Genomic DNA, 25,469 nt, shown 5'->3' on the forward strand with positions numbered 1-25,469 from the left:
GGAATACTGAAGTGTAAAGTATACATACATGACATTATATCGGTATGGCAGGATTTTCTCATCAATTCCATTGTCAGAAAATAAAAACTGCTACATACCTCTATGCAGATTCATCTGCCCGCTGTCCCCTGATCTGAAGTTTACCTCTCCTCAGATGGCCGAGAAACAGCAATATGATCTTAACTACTCCGGCTAAAATCATAACAAAAACTCTGGTAGAATCTTCTTCAAACTCTGCCAGAGAGATAATAACACACTCCGGTGCTATTTTAAAAAAAAAAACTTTTGATTGAAGATATAAAACTAAGTATAATCACCATAGTCCTCTCACACATCCTATCTAGTCGTTGGGTGCAAGAGAATGACTGGGAGTGACGTAGAGGGGAGGAGCTATATGCAGCTCTGCTGGGTGAATCCTCTTGCACTTCCTGTTGGGGAGGAGTAATATCCCAGAAGTAATGACCACCCGTGGACTGATCACACTTAACAGAAGAAACAAAAATACTACCCAGCCCGCAGTAAACACCTCTTATCTAATTAACCAGAGGAGGAGCCGTTGCAGAATCCATAATCCCTGCGCCCTTAACAAGTCACTGATTGCTCCACAGCCTAGCAGGCTGGCACCTGTGGTCACGATCACCCAAGGTAGAAGCATGTGCCCTGAGACAGATGTTCCTGAGAAAACCACCACGGAAGAGAGTCTCTCTTTGACACAGCTAGATCTATCCTCTGAGACAGATCCAAATGGTTTCCTTTCCATTGCTTGAGCATGCATAATTGCAGAGCTCTCAAATTGAATCGAGCAAAGGGAATGATGTCCATGGAAGCGACCATCAAATAAATCATCTCAATACATTGGTCTACTGATGTCCGAACAGTAGACTGAAGAGAAAGGCAAGCAGAGAGAATTTTCATAGATAGGGAATCTATTAGTTTCTAAGAACACCACCCTTGTAGCTGGAACAAGGGAACTCTTTCCCAGATTCATTTTTCATCCGTGGGAATATAGAAAAGACAAAAAGTTCTCTGTATGGGCGCTTCCTTGTTGAAAAGATGGCTCCTGAACCAAAATGTCGTCTAAGTAAGGCGCCACTGCAATTCCCCGAGACCTGATCACTGCCAAGAGAGCCCCCAGAACTTTGGAAATAATTCTGGGAGCTGTAGCAAGGCCAAACAATAGAGCCACAAACTGAAAATGTTTGTCTAGAAAAGCGAATCTCAGAAATTTGTGATGATCCCTTTGAATAGGGACATGAAGATATGCGTCCTTCAGGTCTATGGTCGTCATGAACTCACCTTCTTGGACCAAAGGAAGAATGGACTGAATAGTCTCCATGTTGAAGGATGGCACCCTGAGAAACTTGAGACACTTTAGGTCTAAAATGGGATGAAATGTTCCCTCTTTTTTGGGAACCATAAACGGATTTGAATAGAATTGGCTAGCTTAATTAATCCTATCCTGAATTTCCTCCAACAAAGTTTCCTCTAAAATATATTCAGACAAAGCATCGCACCAATAAGAATGGAAATAGTGGCAACGGTGTTAGTTTAAGCAAATATCAACCCCTTCATAATATAGTATGCTGAAATAATAGTAGATATATAATCTATTCAGTATTCATTATATACCAGTTAGTTTCACTGGTGAAGTGTAGGAGAAGGGGGTGCTGACTGTCTGATATATAGGTACAAAAGAGAGAGAGGTTTGACAGTACCCAGCACTCACAAAACACTATATAGTAACAGTATGCATTGAAAACCGGATTGTTTCAAGAACTGGTTATTAAAACGTAACTTTTACTAATGATAGAATAAAAAGGGTGGTAAATAGTACCAAATGTATAACAAATATGTGAGACATACATTTAAAACTTAGATTAAGAAACAGATCAGAACTGTGTGTGTGAGGCTTCAAAAACAGAATGACTTCCCTGGGTAATAGTTCAAATACACCGTAACCCTCAGGGCTCAGAGAATACACGGATTGCTCTAAAGCTAATCTAAAAAGGGGATTGACCCCAACAACATTACCTAATCTGAGCAATACTGGTATCTAGAGCAGGAGAGGAAACGGTTTATAAATGACTGATTAAGGAAGGCAATTGCCACATCAATATGAGCTTAGAAAGGTCCCAGGGTAAACACAAATTAGCAAGTCTCATGCACACAGACAATGCCTGATATACATTTCGCCGCTAGCATGGCAGTCTCACACACACAGTCCTGATCTGTTTCTTAATCTAAGTTTTAAATGTATGTCTCACATATTTATGTTATACATTTGGTACTATTTACCACCCTTTTTATTCTATCATTAGTAAAAGTTACGTTTTAATAACCAGTTCTTGACACAAACCGGTTTTCAATGCATACTGTTACTATATAGTGTTTTGTGAGTGCTGGGTACTGTCAAACTTCTCTCTCTTTTTTGTACCTCGCACCAATAAGATGCTGCACTTGTCTTTTTTCAAATATACCTCCAGCTTCTTATCCATTGGATCCTTAAAAGAGAAACTATCCTCTATAGAGATCGTAGTTCTCTTAGCCAGAGAAGAAATAGCCCCTTCTACCTTAGGGACCGTGCGCCAAGAATCTTTAATTGATTCAGCAACAGGAAACATCTTCTTAAAAACTGAAGACGGGAGAAAGGAATCCATGGTTTTTCCCATTCCTGCGCAATAATCTCCGTCACACGATCTGGAGCAGGAAACACTTCCACAGAGGAAGAGACATCATAGAATCTATTAAGTTTACTAGATTTCTTAGGGTTAACCACAACATGAGAGTTAGAATCATCCAAAGTGGCTAATACCTCCTTTAATAAAACATGAAGGTGTTCAAGCTTAAACCTAAAGCTTACTTCTTCCACCTAAGACAAAAGATTAACACTGTCAGAATCAGAGATTTCCCCCTCAGAAGGAATTGAGGTAACGTCCTCCCTAGAGTTATGAGGAAGATCTACCTGTATAGTAGCTGCTGAAACAGGTACCTTACTATCTATTAAATGTTTACTTTTCCTATTGTGTTTTCCTAAAACAGGAAAAGCAGATAAAGCTGCAGATACCACGGAAGATATATGTGCAGCGAAATCTGCAGGCAAATATACCCCACCAGGAGGTTAAGAGGAACTGCAGGGCACTGCATGTGATGCCATAGAGGCTTGGGACATTTGAGGAGAAGGCTGTGGCATTGCCTGAACAGCATTATCCTGAGAGACATTAGGCTCATAGGGCAATCATTTTTCTTTACATTGTAGCGTTCTAGCTAAACAAGTAGTACAAAATTACAAATGAGAAACAATTTGCACCTCTAAACATAATACACATTTAGTAAAAACAATATCATTATTATCCATGTCCATAGCTTAGAAAAATCAGCCCCAGGAAAAAAGGAAAAATAAATTTGAATAAAGGACAACTGTCACTTTAAGAGACCTAAAAACAAAAAAGTTATCAAAAAACTAAAACTCGAGAACCTCTACACCTCAGCAGCGCTGAGGTGCATACCGCAACTCCAGATCGACACGCAACTGCACATACACTGAGACAGACTGCAGAAATGACAGAGAATCCGATCCGTTCCGTATAACAGAAACACAAGGATCATATGACCAACACATCTGGAAAAGCGCAGACAAAAAAAGGCGCGCAATCCGAAAACATTTGCAGACAACAAAAATCTAGCAGCACCCGGTCCAAAAAAGAACAGTGCAATACCCAAGTCACATAGTGCCTGCATACTGCCTATCAAATTCTATTTAAAGGATTACTAAAGCATATAAAGAAAACTGCAGAATATAAATAATGAATCCTCTAAAGTGCAAAGTCTCCTATACCTAGAAGACAAAAAAGCACTTAGCTGCAGTCTAGCTGTCCGGCAGGAAGACAGCTCACAAGGCGTGAAAGGACACAAACTCCTAACAGAGACCTGTAGAAAAAAGAAAGAACCAAGTTACTCTGGCTTTCTATACTTAGGGCAGCAATATGTACATAAACAATTTAACCAGCTATCTTAGGGTTAAATAAATGACGCAAATGTGTACACAATATGTTAACCCAGATCAAACTTGTGATCCAGCTGTACTGTGTGGTATACTGTTAGGACAGATTATGAAATACACAACAAGTGTAACTACTCATAGCCTAATAGCTGCGCAGCAATAAATAGCAATAGTATAAATAAGGACATTTATGCTTACCTGATAAATTTATTTCTTTTACGATATGACGAGTCCACAGATTTCATCCTTACTTATGGGATATCGCCTCCTGATCAGCAGGAGGAGGCAAAGAGCACCACAGCAGAGCTGTATATATAGCTCCTCCCTTCCCTCCCACTCCAGTCATTCCACAGAAGTCAGGAAGAGAAAGGAAAAGCCAAGGTGCAGAGGTGACTGAAGTTTAACAAAAATAAAAACCTGTCTTAGAAAATGACAGGGTGGGCCGTGGACTCGTCATATCATAAAAGAAATACATTTATCAGGTAAGCATAAATTTCCTTTTCTTTTACAAGATATGACGAGTCCACGGATTTCATCCTTACTTATGGGATACAATACCAAAGTAATAGGACACGGATGAAAGGGAGGGACAAGACAGGAACCTAAACGGAAGGCACCACTGCTTGAAGAACTTTTCTCCCAAAAACAGCCTCGGACGAGGCAAAAGTATCAAATTTGCAAAATTTGGAAAAAGTGTGAAGAGACGACCAAGTTGCAGCTTTGCAAATCTGTTCAACAGAAGCATCATTTTTAAATGCCCATGAGGAAGCCACAGCCCTAGTAGAATGAGCTGTAATTCTTTCAGGAGGCTGCTGTCCAGCAGTCTCATAAGCAAAACGGATGATACTCTTCAGCCAAAAAGAAAGTGAGGTAGCCGTAGCTTTCTGGCCCCTACGTTTTCCAGAAAAAACAACAAGTAATGAAGATGATTGACGAAATTCTTTAGTTGCCTGCAAGTAAAACTTCAGGGCACGGACCACGTCCAAGTTATGTAACAGACGCTCCTTCTTAGAAGAAGGATTAGGACACAATGAAGGAACAATAACTTCCTGATTAATATTTTTGTTGGAAACAACCTTAGGAAGAAAACCAGGTTTAGTACGTAACAAAAACCTTATCGGAATGAAAAATAAGGTAAAGAGAATCACATTGTAATGCCGAGAGCTCAGAAACTCTGCCAGCAGAAGAAATAGCAACCAAAAATAAAACTTTCCAAGATAACTTAATATCTATGCAATGCATAGGTTCAAACGGAACCCCTTGAAGAACCTTAAGAACTAGATTCAAACTCCAAGGAGGAGCAATAGGTCTAAACACAGGCCTGATCCTAGTCAGAGCCTGACAAAAAGATTTAACATCCGGAATATCTGCCAGACGTTTGTGTAGCAAAATAGATAAAGCAGAAATCTGTCCCTTTCTCCAATCCTTCTTGGAGAAAGGACAAAATCCTAGGAATCCTAATCTTACTCCATGAGTAGCCCTTGGATTCGTACCAATAATTATATTTACGCCATATCTTATGGCAATTCTTTCTAGTAACAGGCTTACGTGCCTGGATCAAGGTATCAATGACCGAATCGGAGAACCCTCGCTTAGATAAAATCAAGCATTCAATCTCCAAGCAGTCAGCTGCAGAGAAATTAGATTCGGATGGAAGGGTCCCTGAATGAGAAGGTCCTGCCTCAATGGAAGCTTCCACGGCGGCAGAGAGGACATGTCCACCAGATCGGCATACCAAGTCCTGCGAAGCCATGCAGGAGCTATGAGAATCACCAAAGCCCTCTCCTGTTTGACTCGAGCAATCACCCGGGGAAGGAGAGCAAACGGTGGAAACACATAAGCTAGGTTGAATGACCAAGGCACTGCCAAGGCATCTATCAGTTCGGCCTGAGGATCCCTGGACCTGGATACGTATCTCGGGAGCTTGGCATACTGACGAGATGCCACAAGATCCAGCTCCGGTCTGCCCCATCTGAGAATCAGATTGGCAAAGACCTCCGGATGGAGTTCCCATTCCCCCGGATGAAACGTCTGTCTGCTCAAAAAATCCGCTTCCCAGTTGTCCACTCCTGGGATGTAGATTGCTGACAGATAACAAGAGTGAGCTTCCGCCCACCGAATTATCTTGGATACTTCTGTCATCGCTAAGTAACTCCTTGTTCCTCCCTGATGATTGATGTAAGCCACAGTCGTGATGTTGTTCGACTGAAATCGGATGAATTTGGCCGAAGCCAACTGAGGCCAAGCCTGAAGCGCATTGAATATTGCTCTCAACTCCAGAATATTGATGGGAAGTAGAGACTCCGACCGAGTACACGCACCCTGAGCCTTCAGGGAATTCCAAACTGCACCCCATCCTAGTAGGCTGGCGTCCGTTGTCACTATCACCCATGAGGGTCTGCGGAAGCACGTCCCTTGGGACAGATGATCCGGTGACAACCACCAAAGAAGAGAGTCCCTCGTCTCCTGATTCAGATCTTTTTGAGGAGACAAATTTGCATAATCTCCATTCCATTGTCTGAGCATGCTCAGTTGTAGGGCTCTGAGATGAAAACGAGCAAACGGAATGACGTCCATTGCAGCCACCATCAATCCAATTACCTCCATGCACTGAGCCACTGATGGCCGAGGATTGGACCAAAGGGATCGGCATGTATTCAGAATCTTTTACTTTCTGACTTCCGTCTAAAAGATTTTCATGGATAGAGAGTCTATTAGAGTTCACAGGAAAGGAACCATTGTCTGTGGAATTAGTGAACTCTTTTCTAGATTCACCTTCCACCCGTGAGTCCTTAGAAAGGATAGAACAATGTCGGTATGAGACTTTGTCAGTTGATAAGACGACGCCTGGATCAGAATATCATCCAGATAATGCGCCACTGAAATGCCCGGCAGCCTGAGAACTGCCAGCAGAGACCCTAGAACCTTTGTAAAGATTCTGGGTGCCGTGGCCAGTCCAAAAGGAAGGGCCACAAACTGAAAATGTTTGTCTAGAAAGGCAAACCTCAGGAACTGGTGATGATCTCTGTGGATAGGAATATTAAGATATGCATCCTTTAAGTCCACGGTAGTCATATATTGACCCTCCTGGATCAATTGAAGAATTGTCCGAATAGTCTCCATTTTGAAGGATGGAACTCTGAGAAACTTGTTTAGACTCTTGAGATCTAAAATGGGTCAGAACCTTTCCTCTTTTTTGGGAACCACAAAAAGGTTTGAGTAAAACCCCTGCCCCTGTTCCTCTATTGGAACGGGACAAATTACTCCCATAGTGGAGAGGTCTTTTACACAACGTAAGAATGCCTCTCTTTTTATCTGGTCTACAGACAATCGTGAAAGAAGAAACCTTCCCCTTGGGAAGGAATTTTTGAACTCCAACCGATACCCTTGAGACACGATTTCTAGTGTCCAGGGATCCTGAACGTCTCTTATCTAAGCCTAAACAAAGAGAAAAAGTCTGCCCCCTACCAGATCCGGCCCCAGATCGGGGTCCGCCCCTTCATGCTGTCTTGGGAGCAGCAGCGGGCTTCTTGGGTTGTTTACCCTTGTTCCAAGCCTGGTTGGGTCTCCAGGTGGGCTTGGATTGTGAATAATTCCCTTCCTGTTTAGCGGAAGAGGAACGGGGGACTCCTTTGAAATTACGAAAGGAAAGAAAATTACTCTGTCGTCCCCTTTGCTTAGATGTTTTGTCTTGAGGGAGGAGATGACCCTTACCTCCCGTAATATCAGAAATTATTTCCTTCAAATCAGGCCCGAATAGGGTCTTTCCCTTGAAAGGAATAGCCAAAAGTTTGGATTTAGAGGACACATCCGCAGACCAAGATTTTAACCATAACACTCTTCGTGCTAAGATGGAGAATCCTGAACTCTTAGCCGCTAATTTAGTGATCTGAAAGGAAGCATCCATAATAAAAGAATTAGCCAGCTTAAGGGCCTTAATTCTGTCCTGTATTTCCTCTAAAGAGGTCTCAGTTCTAAGACTCTTCTAGAGCATCAAACTAAAAAGCAGCCGCAGTCGTGACTGTTACAATGCAGGCCGCTTGTTGCAATAAAAACCCCTGATGAACATAGAGTTTCTTGAGAAGACCCTCCAACTTCTTATCCATGGGGGTCTTTGAAAGCACAACTCTCCTCGATAGGAATGGTCGTACACTTCGCCAGGGTAGAAATAGCTCCCTCCACCTTAGGGACTGTCTGCCAAGAGTCCCGAACGGTGTCAGCTATAGGGTACATTTTCTTAAAAATAGGGGAAGGGGAGAACGGGACACCCGGTCTTTCCCATTCCCTTGCAATAATTTCCGAAATTCTCTTAGGAACCGGAAAAACATTGGAATAAGAAGGGACCTCCAAGTATTTGTCCATCTTACTCAATTTCTCCGGTGGTACCACAAAAGAGTCACAGTCGTCCAGAGTCACCAAAACCTCGCGCAGCAAAAGGCGGAGGTGTTCAAGCTTAAATCTGAAGGACATGACGTCCGAATCTGTTGGGGGCAATGCACTTCCTGAGTCAGACAGTTCCCCCTCAGACAGGGCCTCCCTACCCCCCAATTCAGAGCCCTGGGAAGGTACATTGGAGATAGCCATCAAAGCATCAGAAGTCGCAGGGACTGCATGGGCCTCTGTCCTACTGTGTTTGCCTTGTAAAACTGTCAACTTAGATAAAACCTCTGTAAGAGTGGATGACATAACTGCAGCCATATCCTGCAGAGTGAATGAAGTGGACGCAGTTGAAGAACACGGCGTCGCTCGCTTGAGTAGGAGTTAAAGGCTGTGATGTTTGGGAAGAAAGTTGCGGCATACCCGAGTCTCATCAGTCTGAGAAGCATCCTTAGATATACTTGCATTAAAGAAATTTGTTCTTTAAACTGTAAAGCCCTCTCAGTACATGAGGGACAAAAAGGAATAGGAGGTTCCACATTAGCATCTAAACACATAGAACATGTACATTACCTGAAGTTCAGTCATGACAAAACAAACCAGCAATAGCAATATTGGTTGATTTTAAACTTAATTAAAAAGCAAACGGTTAAAGAATTTTTTTTGAAAAACAAGTATACTGCGTCTTTAAAAAATAAAACCGCATTAATTTTACTGCTCCGCAATAACAGGGAGCACTATAAGACATAGTAAATTTTGCTTTATCTGCACAGTCTAACTATGCGTAACGCTTTAGTGACAAACTTTAGCATTTGCACCTCGCCACAGCGCCTACCTGCCCCCACGAGTCACTTAATGATACTCTGTGAGCGGCGCTCCTAAGACTGCTTGTGAAAGTTGCAGACACAAGCGGACTTAGGCCACACCGGAGCCTAGAGACCTGCTGCCGATCGAGGATCCGGATAACAACTGCGCGGCTAAGCGCGCAAAAGCTAAGCCACGTCCATCGTGGGCGGAAACTAAGTCCCCGGCAAAAGGAAAACCGCATGGGGATAAAAATGTTGGTTTTAACTAACGCAAGCAATTATAAAGTGTACCGCCAATGTGCCCCTCAAACAAACAACACACTCCCCTAATCCTGTCATTAGCTTAACCACAGTTAACATTAGGACACTTTGGGAATAACTCCGCAAACTCCCAGCGTCAAGCCCACTAACAGATAATACCCACCAGGTTAATTACATATTAGGGCACTGAAAACACAGTTGACTGCACCTAATAAAGAGGGGAAACCCATGCACACCACTCATGAACTCTGTGCCACCTTCCCGGTATAGGGAATAAATGCCAGTCTGTTCTGAGATACCTCAGTCTCCCCAGAAGCAACCCCGGGACACTCATCTACATGTTTGTAGAAAGCCAAACCAGTACTGAAACGAGAATCAGCAGAGGTAATGGTATATATAAGAGTATATCGTCGATCTGAAAAGGGAGGTAAGAGATGAATCTCTACGACCGATAACAGAGAACCTATGAAATAGACCCCGTAGAAGGAGATCACTGCATTCAAATAGGCAATACTCTCTTCACATCCCTCTGACATTCCCTGCACGCTGAGAGGAAAACCGGGCTCCAACTTGCTGCGGAGCGCATATCAAGGTAGAATCTAGCACAAACTTACTTCACCACCTCCATCGGAGGCAAAGTTTGTAAAACTGAATTGTGGGTGTGGTGAGGGGTGTATTTATAGGCATTTTGAGGTTTGGGAAACTTTGCCCCTCCTGGTAGGAATGTATATCCCATACGTCACTAGCTCATGGACTCTTGCTAATTACATGAAAGAAACGAAGATCTCCCCGGTCCCTTGCTGAAAAGCCTGTAGCTCTAACCTGAGAAAAATAGTACTCACTGGTACCATTTAAAATAATAAACTCTTGCTTGAAGAATCTAAACTAACACCTCACTTTACCTCTTCATATCACTAACACAGGCAAAGAGAATGACTGGGGTGGGAGGGAAGGGAGGAGCTATATATACAGCTCTGCTTTGGTGCTCTTTTGCCTCCTCCTGCTGACCAGGAGGCGATATCCCATAAGGATGAAATCTGTGGACTCGTCATATCTTGTAAAAGAAATAGAAAATACTGTTATACACCCCACAAGTATAATATTGATTGGCAATAAATAACAGTGATACAAATATCGAAAGTACTGTAGTATCCCCTCACACGTAAAGTAGATGACTGTACAGCAATAAATAGCAGTCGTACAACCAATATGAAAAACATAATTTATGCTTACCTGATAAATTCCTTTCTTCTGTAGTGTGATCAGTCCACGGGTCATCATTACTTGTGGGATATTAACTGCTCCCCTACAGGAAGTGCAAGAGGATTCACCCAGCAGAGTTGCTATATAGCTCCTCCCCTCTACGTCACCTCCAGTCATTCGACCAAGGACCAACGAGAAAGGAGAAGCGTGTAGTGGTGACTGGAGTATAATTTAAAAAATATTTACCTGCCTTAAAAAACAGGGCGGGCCGTGGACTGATCACACTACAGAAGAAAGGAATTTATCAGGTAAGCATAAATTATGTTTTCTTCTGTTAAGTGTGATCAGTCCACGGGTCATCATTACTTGTGGGATACCAATACCAAAGCAAAAGTACACGGATGACGGGAGGGATAGGCAGGCTCTTTATACAGAAGGAACCACTGCCTGAAGAACCTTTCTCCCAAAAATAGCCTCCGAGGAAGCAAAAGTGTCAAATTTGTAAAATTTGGAAAAAGTATGAAGCGAAGACCAAGTTGCAGCCTTGCAAATCTGTTCAACAGAGGTCTCATTCTTAAAGGCCCAAGTGGAAGCCACAGCTCTAGTGGAATGAGCTGTAATTCTTTCAGGAGGCTGCTGTCCAGCAGTCTCATAAGCTAAACGAATTATGCTACGAAGCCAAAAAGAGAGAGAGGTAGCAGAAGCTTTTTGACCTCTCCTCTGACCAGAGTAAACGACAAACAGGGAAGACGTTTGTCGAAAATCTTTAGTTGCCTGTAAATAAAATTTAAGGGCACGAACTACATCCAGATTGTGCAAAAGACGTTCCTTCCTCGAAGAAGGATTTGGGCACAAGGATGGAACAACAATCTCCTGATTGATATTCCTGTTAGTGACTACCTTAGGTAAGAACCCAGGCTTAGTACGCAGAACTACCTTATCCGAGTGAAAAATCAAATAAGGAGAATCACAATGTAAGGCTGATAATTCAGAGACTCTTCGAGCCGAGGAAATAGCCATTAAAAATAGAACTTTCCAAGATAACCACTTTATATCAATGGAATGAAGGGGTTCAAACGGAACACCCTGTAAAACGTTAAGAACAAGGTTTAAACTCCATGGTGGAGCCACAGCTTTAAACACAGGTTTAATCCTGGCCAAAGCCTGACAAAAAGCCTGAACGTCTGGAACTTCTGACAGACGCTTGTGTAACAGAATGGACAGAGCTGAGATCTGTCCCTTTAAGGAACTAGCGGATAACCCCTTTTCTAAACCTTCTTGTAGAAAAGACAATATCCTAGGAATCCTAACCTTACTCCAAGAGTAACCTTTGGATTCGCACCAATATAGGTATTTACGCCATATTTTATGGTAAATCTTTCTGGTGACAGGCTTCCTAGCCTGTATTAAGGTATCAATAACTGACTCAGAAAAACCACGCTTTGATAAGATCAAGCGTTCAATTTCCAAGCAGTCAGCTTCAGAGAAGTCAGAGATGATTGAAAGGACCCTGAATCAGAAGGTCCTGTTTCAGAGGTAACGACCAAGGTGGACAGAATGACATGTCCACCAGATCTGTATACCAAGTCCTGCGTGGCCATGCAGGCGCTATTAGAATCACTGATGCTTTCTCCTGTTTGATTCTGGCAATCAATCGAGGAAGCATCGGGAAAGGTGGAAACACATAAGCCATCCTGAAGGTCCATGGTGCTGTCAAGGCATCTATCAGGACCGCTCCCGGATCCCTGGATCTGGACCCGTAGCGCGGAAGCTTGGCGTTCTGTCGAGACGCCATGAGATCTATCTCTGGTTTGCCCCAACGTGGAAGTATTTGGGCAAAGACCTCTGGATGAAGTTCCCACTCCCCCGGATGAAAAGTCTGACGACTTAAGAAATCCGCCTCCCAGTTCTCCACTCCCGGGATGTGGATTGCAGACAGGTGGCAAGAGTGAGACTCTGCCCAGCGAATTATCTTCGATACTTCCATCATTGCTAGGGAGCTTCTTGTCCCTCCCTGATGGTTGATATAAGCTACAGTCGTGATGTTGTCCGACTGGAACCTGATGAACCCCCGAGTTGCTAACTGGGGCCAAGCGAGAAGAGCATTGAGGACTGCTCTCAATTCCAGAATGTTTATTGGAAGAAGACTCTCCTCCTGATTCCATAGTCCCTGAGCCTTCAGAGAATTCCAGACATCGCCCCAACCTAGTAGGCTGGCGTCTGTTGTTACAATTGACCAGTCTGGCCTGCTGAATGGCATTCCCCTGGACAGATGTGGCCGATAAAGCCACCATAGAAGAGAATTTCTGGTCTCTTGAATGGAATGAAGGACACGGCATGCATTTTGAAGTTTTGTTAACCTGTCCTCTGTCAGGTAAATCTTCATTTCTACAGAATCTATCAGAGTCCCCAGGAAGGGAACTCTTGTGAGTGGAAAGAGAGAACTTTTCTCTTCGTTCACTTTCCATCCATGCGACCTTAGAAATGCCAGTACTATCTCTGTATGAGATTTGGCAGTTTGAAAGCTTGAAGCTTGTATCAGTATGTCGTCTAAGTACGGAGCTACTGAAATTCCTTGCGGTCTTAGTACCGCCAGAAGAGTGCCCAGAACCTTTGTGAAGATTCTTGGAGCCGTAGCCAGTCCGAATGGAAGAGCTACAAACTGGTAATGCCTGTCTAAAAAGGCAAACCTTAGATACCGGTAATGACTTCTGTGAATCGGTATGTGAAGGTAAGCATCCTTTAAATCCACTGTGGTCAAGTACTGACCCTCTTGGATCATGGGCAAAATTGTTAGAATAGTTTCCATCTTGAACGATGGAACTCTTAGGAATTTGTTTAGGATCTTTAAATCCAAGATTGGCCTGAAGGTTCCCTCTTTTTGGGAACTACAAACAGATTTGAGTAAAACCCTTGTCCTTGTTCCAACCGCGGAACTGGATGGATCACTCCCATTAATAAAAGATCTTGTACGCAGCGTAGAAACGCTTCCTTCTTTGTTAGGTTTGTTGACAACCTTGACAGATGAAATCTCCCTCTTGGGGGAGAGGATTTGAAGTCCAGAAGGTATCCCTGAGATATGATCTCTAACGCCCAGGGATCCTGAACATCTCTTGCCCAAGCCTGGGCGAAGAGGGAAAGTCTGCCCCCCACTAGATCCGGTCCCGGATCGGGGGCCCTCAATTCATGCTGTCTTAGGGGCAGCAGCAGGTTTTCTGGCCTGTTTGCCCCTGTTCCAGGACTGGTTAGGTTTCCAGCCTTGTCTGTAGCGAGCAACAGCTCCTTCCTGTTTTGGTGCAGAGGAAGTTGATGCTGCTCCTGCTTTGAAATTACGAAAGGAACGAAAATTGGACTGTCTAGCCTTGGCTTTGGCCTTGTCCTGAGGCAGGGCATGACCTTTACCTCCTGTAATGTCATCAATAATCTCTTTCAAGCCGGGCCCGAATAAGGTCTGCCCTTTGAAAGGAATATTAAGCAATTTAGATTTAGACGTAACATCAGCTGACCAGGATTTTAGCCACAGAGCTCTGCGTGCCTGAATGGCGAATCCTGAATTTTTAGCCGCAAGTTTAGTTAAATGTACTACGGCATCTGAAATAAATGAATTAGCTAACTTAAGGAATTTAAGTTTGTGTGTGATGTCATCTAGTGTGGATGATTGAAGTGTCTCTTCCAGAGACTCAAACCAAAATGCTGCTGCAGCCGTGACAGGCGCAATACATGCAAGAGGTTGCAATATAAACCCTTGTTGAACAAACATTTTCTTAAGGTAACCCTCTAATTTTTTATCCATTGGATCTGAAAAAGCACAGCTATCCTCCACTGGGATAGTGGTACGCTTAGCTAAAGTAGAAACTGCTCCCTCCACCTTAGGGACCATTTGCCATAAGTCCCGTGTGGCGGCGTCTATTGGAAACATTTTTCTGAATATAGGAGGGGGTGAGAAAGGCACACCGGGTCTATCCCACTCCTTAGTAACAATGTCAGTAAGTCTCTTAGGTATAGGAAAAACGTCAGTACTCGTCGGTACCGCAAAATATTTATCCAACCTACACATTTTTTCTGGGATTGCAACTGTGTTACAATCATTCAGAGCCGCTAATACCTCCCCTAGTAACACACGGAGGTTCTCAAGCTTAAATTTAAAATTTGAAATGTCTGAGTCAAGTTTATTTGGATCAGAACCGTCACCCACAGAATGAAGCTCTCCGTCTTCACGTTCTGCAAACTGTGACGCAGTATCAGACATGGCCCTTGCATTATCAGCGCACTCTGTTCTCATCCCAGAGTGATCACGTTTACCTCTTAGTTCTGGTAGTTTAGCCAAAACTTCAGTCATAACAGTAGCCATATCTTGTAATGTGATTTGTAATGGCCGCCCAGATGCACTCGGCGCTACAATATCACGCACCTCCTGAGCGGGAGATGCAGGTACTGACACGTGAGGCGAGTTAGTCGGCATAACTCTCCCCTCGTTGTTTGGTGAAATATGTTCAATTTGTACAGATTGACTATTTTTTAAAGTAGCATCAATACATTTAGTACATAAATTTCTATTGGGCTCCACTTTGGCATTAACACATATAGCACAGAGATATTCCTCTGAATCAGACATGTTTAACACACTAGCAAATAAACAGCAACTTGGAAATACTTTTCAAAGTAATTTACAAATAATATGAAAACGAACTGTGCCTTTAAGAAGCACAGAAAATATTATAACAGATAAAATAATTAAGTTATAGCATCAATCTTTGTCAGAATATACAGTTTTAGCAAAGGATTGTTCCCCTCAGCAAATGATAACTAACCCAGGCAGCAGAAAAAAATACACAAATAAACGTTTTTTATATCACAGTCAATACAATCAGCACAGCTCTGCTGTGAATGATTACTTCCCTCAAAAAAGACTCTTGAGATCCCTGAACTCTGTAGAGATGAACCGGATCATGCAGGAAGAAAATGAACCTCTGACTGAGTTTTTCTGATGCATAGTGAACTGCTCTAATTTAAATCAAAACTATTGCCAAGTGGAAAAAAAGTGCCCAAAACATTTTTTCACCCAGTACCTCAGAGAAAAAAACGTTTTTACATGCCAGCAAAAAAACGTTTTACCTCAATAATTAATTGTCATTTAAAACCTATTGCAAGTCCCTGCAAAATAGGTTAAGTCTATGTATACAGTTTAAAAGCCAGAGAAGTACCATTTCCCAGAAAACTGAAGTGTAAAATATACATACATGACAGCCTGATATCAGCTACATCTACTGCATTCAAGGCTGAGTTTACATTATAACGGTATGGCAGGATTTTCTCATCAATTCCATGTCAGAAAATAATAAACTGCTACATACCTCTTTGCAGATTAATCTGCCTGCTGTCCCCTGATCTGAAGTTTACCTCTCCTCAGATGGCCGAGAAACAGCAATATGATCTTAACTACTCCGGCTAAAATCATAGAAAAACTCAGGTAGATTCTTCTTCAAATTCTACCAGAGAAGGAATAACACACTCCGGTGCTATTATAAAATAACAAACTTTTGATTGAAGATATAAAAACTAAATATATCACCATAGTCCTCTCACACATCCTATCTAGTCGTTGGGTGCAAGAGAATGACTGGAGGTGACGTAGAGGGGAGGAGCTATATAGCAACTCTGCTGGGTGAATCCTCTTGCACTTCCTGTAGGGGAGCAGTTAATATCCCACAAGTAATGATGACCCGTGGACTGATCACACTTAACAGAAGAAATAAACTTACAACAACAAAATCTGTGACACTATGCTCAAACAGATTTAAGTTGGTAATGACATTCCGAAACTGCTCCATAAGAAATGATGTAGACTATAACAATCCATAAAGTTTGCATAATATCTGCTGATGGTGGACAATAGTAGCAGTAAAAACCCTGTGCATCTGCAATATTAATTAGTACAAGAGGGCTGGATAAGGAAAAGCAACAATTTCAAAGTACACAGTGGTTTGTTGCTAAAAGAGAAACAAGTGTCAGCGCATCTGTTCACTGATATGACTAGTGCCAAATAAACAGCTCCAGACTGTTACTAGAAAGCATGTTGAAAGGAATAGAATAAATAAGACAATATGCAAATACTTAAGTTTCATGTTTAGTAAACTACCCATTATTAACAGTATGCCCTGAAACTAAGTAAGTCCCCACCCTGCTTCTGGGTTAAGCACCTTACCCCCCTGCAGTATTGAATAGGAAGTCAGCTAGAGGCTGGGTATGTATAAAAAATTAGCCCACTCGCAGATAGGAAGAGGTCTAGAGCGCGCCAAATACCATGTGGTAGATGCAAGAAGTGCTCAAAAACACAGTGTGGTGAGAAAGTCCTGAACACACTATCTTCTTACCGGACATTGCCGTGCGTTCAGCCTACCTCACTTACTGCACTTCTTGATTTAATAGCACTCCAGGTGCAGTCTGAAGGAGGTCTGAGAAAAGAACATGCTGGCAGCAATACAAGCAGAACTAATTCAAAGAACCATTACTCACTGTGTTACTCCCAGAAATAACACATCAAATCTACATAAACAATTTAACTAGCTATCTTAGGGTTAAATAAATGAAGCAAATGTGTGCACAATATGTTAACCCAGATCAAACTTGTGATCCAGCTGTACTGTGTGGTATACTGTTAGGACAGATTATGAAATACACAACAAGTGTAACTACTGATAGCCTAATAGCTGTGTGAGATATATGGGTTTCCCAGCAACAGTCCACTTCCCTGTTTTTACCCCTATAGTGGTCCGAGGAAACAGTAGTGAGTCCATCCTGTCCTGTCACTAACAGCAGAGGATATAGTACATCTTCATGGTCAGACAGGAGGAGGCTGCAAGGAAGTGAATTCCAACAAGCAAGGATGCTCATGTACTATCACCAACTTAGAAAGAAAATAAACTTGTTACTCTACTGCACTAAACAAATCAAATAATTGTGACCTAAAAGGAAGGAAGGAAAGACTAAAAGAAAGATGTCAGTGAGCCAATATAAATAAGTGGGCATCAAAGTGATGGTAAATCCTAGCGTTTGTGAAGCGCTAGGATTTATCATTGGAACAAATAAAGGGAACTTTCAGTCATAAAGTATAAAATACTTCATGCTGAAAGTCCTTTGTTTGAAGCGTTTCCACCTCTAAGTTAATATCCGGCTTGACCCCAGCTGGCCCGCACAGGTAATTTGCCAAGAATTGGAAACATCACCTTACAGCAAAATAGCGTTCTGCCGTGGGCTGCTTGAGGAGCTCAGTGTGGCGAAAACTTCAAAAAAATAAAGGAACATTCAGCATCAAGTATTTTATAGTTCATGGCTTGAAAGTCCCGTTTATTTGTTCCAATGGTAAATCCTAGCGTTTCACAAACGCTAGGATTTAAAATCAATTTAACCTGAATGCTCAAGAAATATGTGATTGTTTTACAAGTTGAAACAACACATGCAACTTAAATTACCCGTCAGTTAATATGGCATATTTGTATTTTGTCCCAAGTTGCTTTTTTTTCATCCAGTCCACGGCACTTCGAAGGACATTGGGAAAAGTGTCTGCATGGTCAATAGTTTCCTACAAGAAACAAAGCTCAAATTAAAACACCCTGTGAAAGTCTTAAATTTACATTTTAAACAGAGACCACAGCATTTTACAATTTTAAAAGGGAAGCCAATTTAAAGGGACATTGTACTAAATCACTTGAAAGTGGTACAGCATAGCTGTAAAAAGCTGACTAGAAAATATCACCTGTAAAAAAAAGATATTTTACCTCAAAATGTCTTAAGTATTCACACCCTATTGTAAAGGACTTTAAGCAGCACATCAGTTTGCCAGTCCCGGGACTTGCAAGGGAGCCTCATGCACACTCATGTTATTTCCCTATTCAGTTTAAGGAAGTTTACTATGAAATCTCACAGTAAAACAATTCAGGACCTCAGCACTGCTGATGCTGATTGGCTGCTGTTCATTACTTCCTTTTTTTCTTTTTATCTGCAGCTGGGCAGTAACTGAAAGATAACTTTTTACAAAGCACTTACGCTAGTGAGCTGAGGAAATTGATGTAAAATATCTTGCTTTTTTACATAGAGATGTTCAGGTGATATTTTCCTGTCAGCATTTTACAGCTATGCTGTACCACTTTCAAGTGATTTAGCATATAAGTATTGTGTCCCTTTAATGTTGTATAATTAAAAATTTCAAACAGCTTTTCCTCACATTTCTCATGCAATAATTTATGTAAGAACTTACCTGATAAATTCATTTCTTTCATAGTGGCAAGAGTCCATGAGCTAGTGACTTATGGGATATACATTCCTACTAGGAGGGGGCAAAGTTTCCCAAACCTCAAAAACATAATTTATGCTTACCGGATAAATTTATTTCTCTTGTGGTGTATCCAGTCCACGGATCATCCATTACTTGTGGGATATTCTCCTTCCCAACAGGAAGTTGCAAGAGGATCACCCACAGCAGAGCTGCTATATAGCTCATCCCCTAACTGCCATATCCAGTCATTCGACCGAAAACAAGCAGAGAAAGGAGAAACCATAGGGTGCAGTGGTGACTGTAGTATAAAATTAAAAAAACATAATTTATGCTTACCTGATAAATTCCTTTCTCCTGTAGTGTAGTCAGTCCACGGGTCATCCATTACTTATGGGATATTAACTCCTCCCTAACAGGAAGTGCAAGAGGATCACCCAAGCAGAGCTGCTATATAGCTCCTCCCCTCTACGTCACACCCAGTCATTCGACCGAAAACCAAACGAGAAAGGAGAAACTATAGGGTGCAGTGGTGACTGGAGTATAATTTAAAATTTAGACCTGCCATAAAAAACAGGGCGGGCCGTGGACTGACTACACTACAGGAGAAAGGAATTTATCAGGTAAGCATAAATTATGTTTTCTCCTGTTAAGTGTAGTCGGTCCACGGGTCATCCATTACTTATGGGATACCAATACCAAAGCTAAAGTACACGGATGACGGGAGGGACAGGCAGGATCTTTATACGGAAGGAACCACTGCCTGAAGAACCTTTCTCCCAAAAACAGCCTCCGAAGAAGCAAAAGTGTCAAATTTGTAAAATTTGGAAAAAGTATGAAGAGAAGACCAAGTTGCAGCCTTGCAAATCTGTTCAACAGAGGCCTCATTCTTAAAGGCCCAAGTGGAAGCCACAGCTCTAGTAGAATGAGCTGTAATCCTTTCAGGAGGTTGCTGTCCAGCAGTCTCATAGGCTAAACGTATTATGCTACGAAGCCAAAAAGAGAGAGAGGTAGCAGATGCTTTTTGACTTCTCCTCTGTCCAAAATAAACGACAAACAGGGAAGAAGTTTGACGAAAATCTTTAGTTGCCTGTAAATAAAATTTCAGGGCACGGACTATGTCTAGATTGTGCAGAAGTCGTTCCTTCTTTGAAGAAGGGTTAGGGCACAATGATGGAACAACAATCTCTTGATTGATATTCTTGTTAGTGACTACCTTAGGTAAGAACCCAGGTTTAGTACGCAGAACAACCTTATCTGAATGAAAAATCAGATAAGGAGAATCACAATGTAAGGCTGATAACTCAGAGACTCTACGAGCCGAGGAAATAGCCATTAAAAACAGAACTTTCCAAGATAACAGCTTGATATCAATGGAATGAAGGGGTTCAAACGGAACACCCTGTAAAACGTTAAGAACTAAGTTTAAGCTCCACGGTGGACTGGATGACATGTCCACTAGATCTGCATACCAGGTCCTGCGTGGCCACGCAGGCGCTATTAGAATCACCAATGCTTTCTCCTGTTTGATCCTGGCAATCAAACGAGGAAGCATCGGGAAGGGTGGGAACACATAAGCCATCCTGAAGGTCCAAGGTGCTGTCAAAGCATCTATCAGGACCGCTCCCGGGTCCCTGGACCTGGACCCGTAACAAGGAAGCTTGGCGTTCTGGCGAGACGCCATGAGATCCATATCTGGTTAGCCCCAACGTCGAAGTATTTGGGCAAAGACCTCCGGATGAAGTTCCCACTCCCCCGGATGAAAAGTCTGGCGACTTAGGAAATCCGCCTCCCAGTTCTCCACGCCTGGGATGTGGATCGCTGACAGGTGGCAAGAGTGAGACTCTGCCCAGCGAATTATCTTTGATACTTCCATCATCGCTAGGGAACTCCTTGTCCCTCCCTGATGGTTGATGTAAGCCACAGTCGTGATGTTGTCCGACTGAAACCTGATGAACCTCAGAGTTGCTAACTGAGGCCAAGCCAGAAGGGCATTGAGAACTGCTCTCAATTCCAGAATGTTTATTGGAAGGAGACTCTCCTCTTGAGTCCATGATCCCTGAGCCTTCAGGGAATTCCAGACAGCGCCCCAACCTAGTAGGCTGGCGTCTGTTGTTACAATTGTCCAGTCTGGCCTGCTGAAGGGCATCCCCCTGGACAGATGTGGCCGAGAAAGCCACCATAGAAGAGAATCTCTGGTCTCTTGATCCAGATTCAGCATAGGGGACAAATCTGAGTAATCCCCATTCCACTGACTTAGCATGCACAATTGCAGCGGTCTGAGATGTAGGCGTGCAAAAGGTACTATGTCCATTGCCGCTACCATTAAGCCGATTACCTCCATGCATTGAGCCACTGACGGGTGTTGAATGGAATGAAGGACACGGCAAGCATTTAGAAGTTTTGTTAACCTGTCCTCTGTCAGGTAAATTTTCATTTCTACAGAATCTATAAGAGTCCCCAAGAAGGGAACTCTTGTGAGTGGTAAGAGAGAATTCTTCTCTTCGTTCACTTTCCACCCATGCGACCTTACTAATGCCAGTACTAACTCTGTATGAGACTTGGCAGTTTGGAAGCTTGACGCTTGTATCAGAATGTCGTCTAGGTACGGAGCTACCGATATTCCTTGCGGTCTTAGTACCGCCAGAAGAGAACCCAGAACCTTTGTAAAGATTCTTGGAGCCGTAGCCAACCCGAAGGGAAGAGCTACAAACTGGTAATGCCTGTCTAGGAAGGCAAACCTTAGATACCGGTAATGTTCCTTGTGAATCGGTATGTGAAGGTAGGCATCCTTTAAATCCACTGTGGTCATGTACTGACCTCTTTGGATCATGGGTAAGATTGTCCGAATAGTTTCCATTTTGAACGATGGAACTCTTAGGAATTTGTTTAGGATCTTTAAATCCAATATTGGTCTGAAGGTTCCCTCTTTTTTGGGAACCACAAACATATTTGAGTAAAACCCTTGTCCGTGTTCCGACCGCGGAACTGGGTGGATCACTCCCATTAGTAAGAGGTCTTGTACACAGCGTAGAAACGCCTCTTTCTTTATCTGGTTTGTTGACAACCTTGAAAGATGAAATCTCCCTTGTGGAGGAGAAGCTTTGAAGTCCAGAAGATATCCCTGAGATATGATCTCCAACGCCCAGGGATCCTGGACATCTCTTGCCCAAGCCTGGGCGAAGAGAGAGAGTCTGCCCCCTACTAGATCCGTTTCCGGATCGGGGGTCCTCACTTCATGCTGTCTTAGGGGCAGCAGCAGGTTTTCTGGCCTGCTTGCCCTTGTTCCAGGTCTGGTTAGGTTTCCAGCCTTGTCTGTAGCGAGCAGCAGCTCCTTCCTGTTTTGGAGCAGAGGAAGTTGATGCTGCTCCTGCCTTGAAGTTACGAAAGGCACGAAAATTAGACTGTCTAGCCCTTGGTTTGGCTCTGTCTTGAGGCAGGGCATGGCCTTTACCTCCCGTAATATCAGCGATAATTTCTTTCAAACCGGGCCCGAATAATGTCTGCCCCTTGAAAGGCATGTTAAGCAATTTAGATTTAGAAGTTACATCAGCTGACCAGGATTTTAGCCACAGCGCTCTGCGCGCCTGAATGGCGAATCCTGAATTCTTAGCCGTAAGTTTAGTTAAATGTACTACGGCATCAGAAATAAATGAATTAGCTAGCTTAAGGGTTTTAAGCTTGTGTGTAATCTCATCTAATGGAGCTGAGTCAAGGGTCTCTTCCAGCGACTCAAACCAAAATGCTGCCGCAGCCGTGACAGGCGCAATGCATGCAAGGGGTTGCAATATAAAACCTTGTTGAACAAACATTTTCTTAAGGTAACCCTCTAACTTTTTATCCATTGGATCTGAAAAGGCACAGCTATCCTCCACCGGGATAGTGGTACGCTTAGCTAAAGTAGAAACTGCTCCCTCCACCTTAGGGACCGTTTGCCATAAGTCCCGTGTGGTGGCATCTATTGGAAACATTTTTCTGAATATAGGAGGGGGTGAGAAAGGCACACCTGGTCTATCCCACTCCTTAGTAACAATTTCAGTAAGTCTCTTAGGTATAGGAAAAACGTCAGTACTCGTCGGTACCGCAAAATATTTATCCAACCTACACATTTTCTCTGGGATTGCAACTGTGTTACAATCATTCAGAGCCGCTAACACCTCCCCTAGTAATACACGGAGGTTTTCCAGCTTAAACTTAAAATTTGAAATGTCTGAATCCAGTTTATTTGGATCAGATCCGTCACCCGCAGAATGAAGCTCTCCGTCCTCATGTTCTGCAAATTGTGACGCAGTATCAGACATGGCCCTAGCATTATCAGCGCACTCTGTTCTCACCCCAGAGTGATCTCGTTTACCCCTAAGTTCTGGCAATTTAGACAAAACTTCAGTCATAACATTAGCCATGTCTTGTAAAGTGATTTGTAATGGCCGCCCTGATGTACTTGGCGTTACAATATCACGCACCTCCTGAGCGGGAGATGCAGGTACTGACACGTGAGGCAAGTTAGTCGGCATAACTTCCCCCTCGTTGTCTGGTGAATGTTGCTTAACATGTACAGATTGGCTTTTATTTAAAGTAGCATCAATGCAATTAGTACATAAATTTCTATTGGGCTCCACCTTGGCTTTTGAACATATTGCACAAAGAGATTCCTCTGTGTCAGACATGTTTAAACAAACTAGCAATTAGACTAGCAAGCTTGGAAATACTTTTCAACTGAATTTACAAGCAATATGCAAAACGTTACTGTGCCTTTAAGAAGCACACAAAAAAAAAAACTGTCACTTTGATATAACAATGAACCGGTTTAGTTATAGCAATCAATTTTTCATATGAAATGCATTAATTTAGCAAAGGATAGCACCCATCAGCAAATGGATTATTAACCCCTTAATACCAAAAACGATTGACAAATAAATACGTTTTTTATCACAGTCAAAGCACAGTCTCACAGGTCTGCTGTGAGTGATTACCTCCCTCAAACTAGTTTTGGAGACCCCTGAGCTCTGTAGAGACGTCCTGGATCATGCAGGGAGAATAAGGAAGACTGTGACTGAATTTTTAATGCGTAGTAAAAGCGCCAAAAATAGGCCCCTCCCACTCTTAATACAGCAGTGGGGAAGCTCAGTAACTGATTTTATGCAAAATAAACGACAGCCAAGTGGAAAATAATGCCCATAAATTTTCACCAAGTACCTCAGATAAAAAAAACGATTAACCTGACAGTAAACGTTTTAAATATATGAATAAGAATAAAAGCCTGCTGCTAGTCGCTATCACTGCAGAGAGGCTAGAGTTATATGTAAACAGTATTTTCTTAGTGAAGTGCCATTCCCCAGAAATACTTTGGTGCCAACATACATACATAACAGCCTGATACCAGTTACTACTACTGCATTTAAGGCTGTACTTACATTATATCGGTATTAGCAGTATTTTCTCAGTCAATTCCATTCCTTAGAAAATAATATACTGCAACATACCTCTTTGCAGGCGAACCCTGCCCGCTGTCCCCTGTTCTGAAGTTACCTCGCTCCTCAGAATGGCCGAGAACAGCAAATGGATCTTAGTTACGTCCGCTAAGATCATACACAAACTCAGGTAGATTCTTCTTCTAATACTGCCTGAGAAGAAACAACACACTCCGGTGCTGTTTAAAATAACAAACTTTTGATTGAAGTAATAAAAAACTAAATTTAATAACCACACTCCTCTCACACATCCTATCTATTAGTTAGGTGCAAGAGAATGACTGGGTGTGACGTAGAGGGGAGGAGCTATATAGCAGCTCTGCTTGGGTGATCCTCTTGCACTTCCTGTTAGGGAGGAGTTAATATCCCATAAGTAATGGATGACCCGTGGACTGACTACACTTAAGAGGAGAAATACCTGCCTTAAAATGACAGGGCGGGCCGTGGACTGGATACACCACAAGAGAAATAAATTTATCAGGTAAGCATAAATTATGTTTTCTCTTGTAAGGTGTTACCAGTCCACGGATCATCCATTACTTGTGGGATACCAATACCAAAGCTAAAGTACACGGATGAAGGGAGGGACAAGGCAGGTACTTAAACGGAAGGTACCACTGCCTGTAAAACCTTTCTCCTAAAAATAGCCTCCGAAGAAGCAAAAGTATCAAATTTGTAGAATTTTGAAAAAGTATGAAGCGAAGACCAAGTCGCCGCCTTGCAAATCTGTTCAACAGAAGCCTCATTTTTAAAGGCCCATGTGGAAGCCACAGCTCTAGTAGAATGAGCTGTAATCCTTTCAGGAGGCTGCTGGCCAGCAGTCTCATAGGCTAAGCGGATGATGCTTCTTAGCCAAAAAGAAAGAGAGGTTGCCGAAGCCTTTTGACCTCTCCTCTGTCCAGAATAAACAACAAACAAAGCAGATGTTTGACGAAAATCTTTAGTAGCTTGTAAGTAAAACTTTAAAGCACGAACCACGTCCAGATTGTGTAATAGACGTTCCTTCTTTGAAGAAGGATTAGGACACAAAGACGGAACAACAATCTCTTGATTGATATTCTTATTAGATACCACCTTAG

At 42.6% G+C, this 25,469-nt stretch overlaps 1 protein-coding gene across 1 annotated transcript in view; it reads right to left on the bottom strand.

Moving 5' to 3' along the window:
• Window positions 1-25,469, bottom strand: part of ERI1 (exoribonuclease 1) — a 268,488-nt gene that overhangs the window by 83,457 nt on the left and 159,562 nt on the right. Inside the window, exon 4 of the mRNA XM_053703189.1 lies at window positions 18,120-18,229. Within this exon, the coding sequence (XP_053559164.1) occupies window positions 18,120-18,229 (110 nt within the window). The remainder of the gene's footprint in view (window positions 1-18,119; window positions 18,230-25,469) is intronic.

Source organism: Bombina bombina, chromosome 2 (genome assembly GCF_027579735.1).
Source record: "Bombina bombina isolate aBomBom1 chromosome 2, aBomBom1.pri, whole genome shotgun sequence".
In the NCBI taxonomy this organism is placed as follows: Eukaryota; Metazoa; Chordata; class Amphibia; order Anura; family Bombinatoridae; genus Bombina; species Bombina bombina.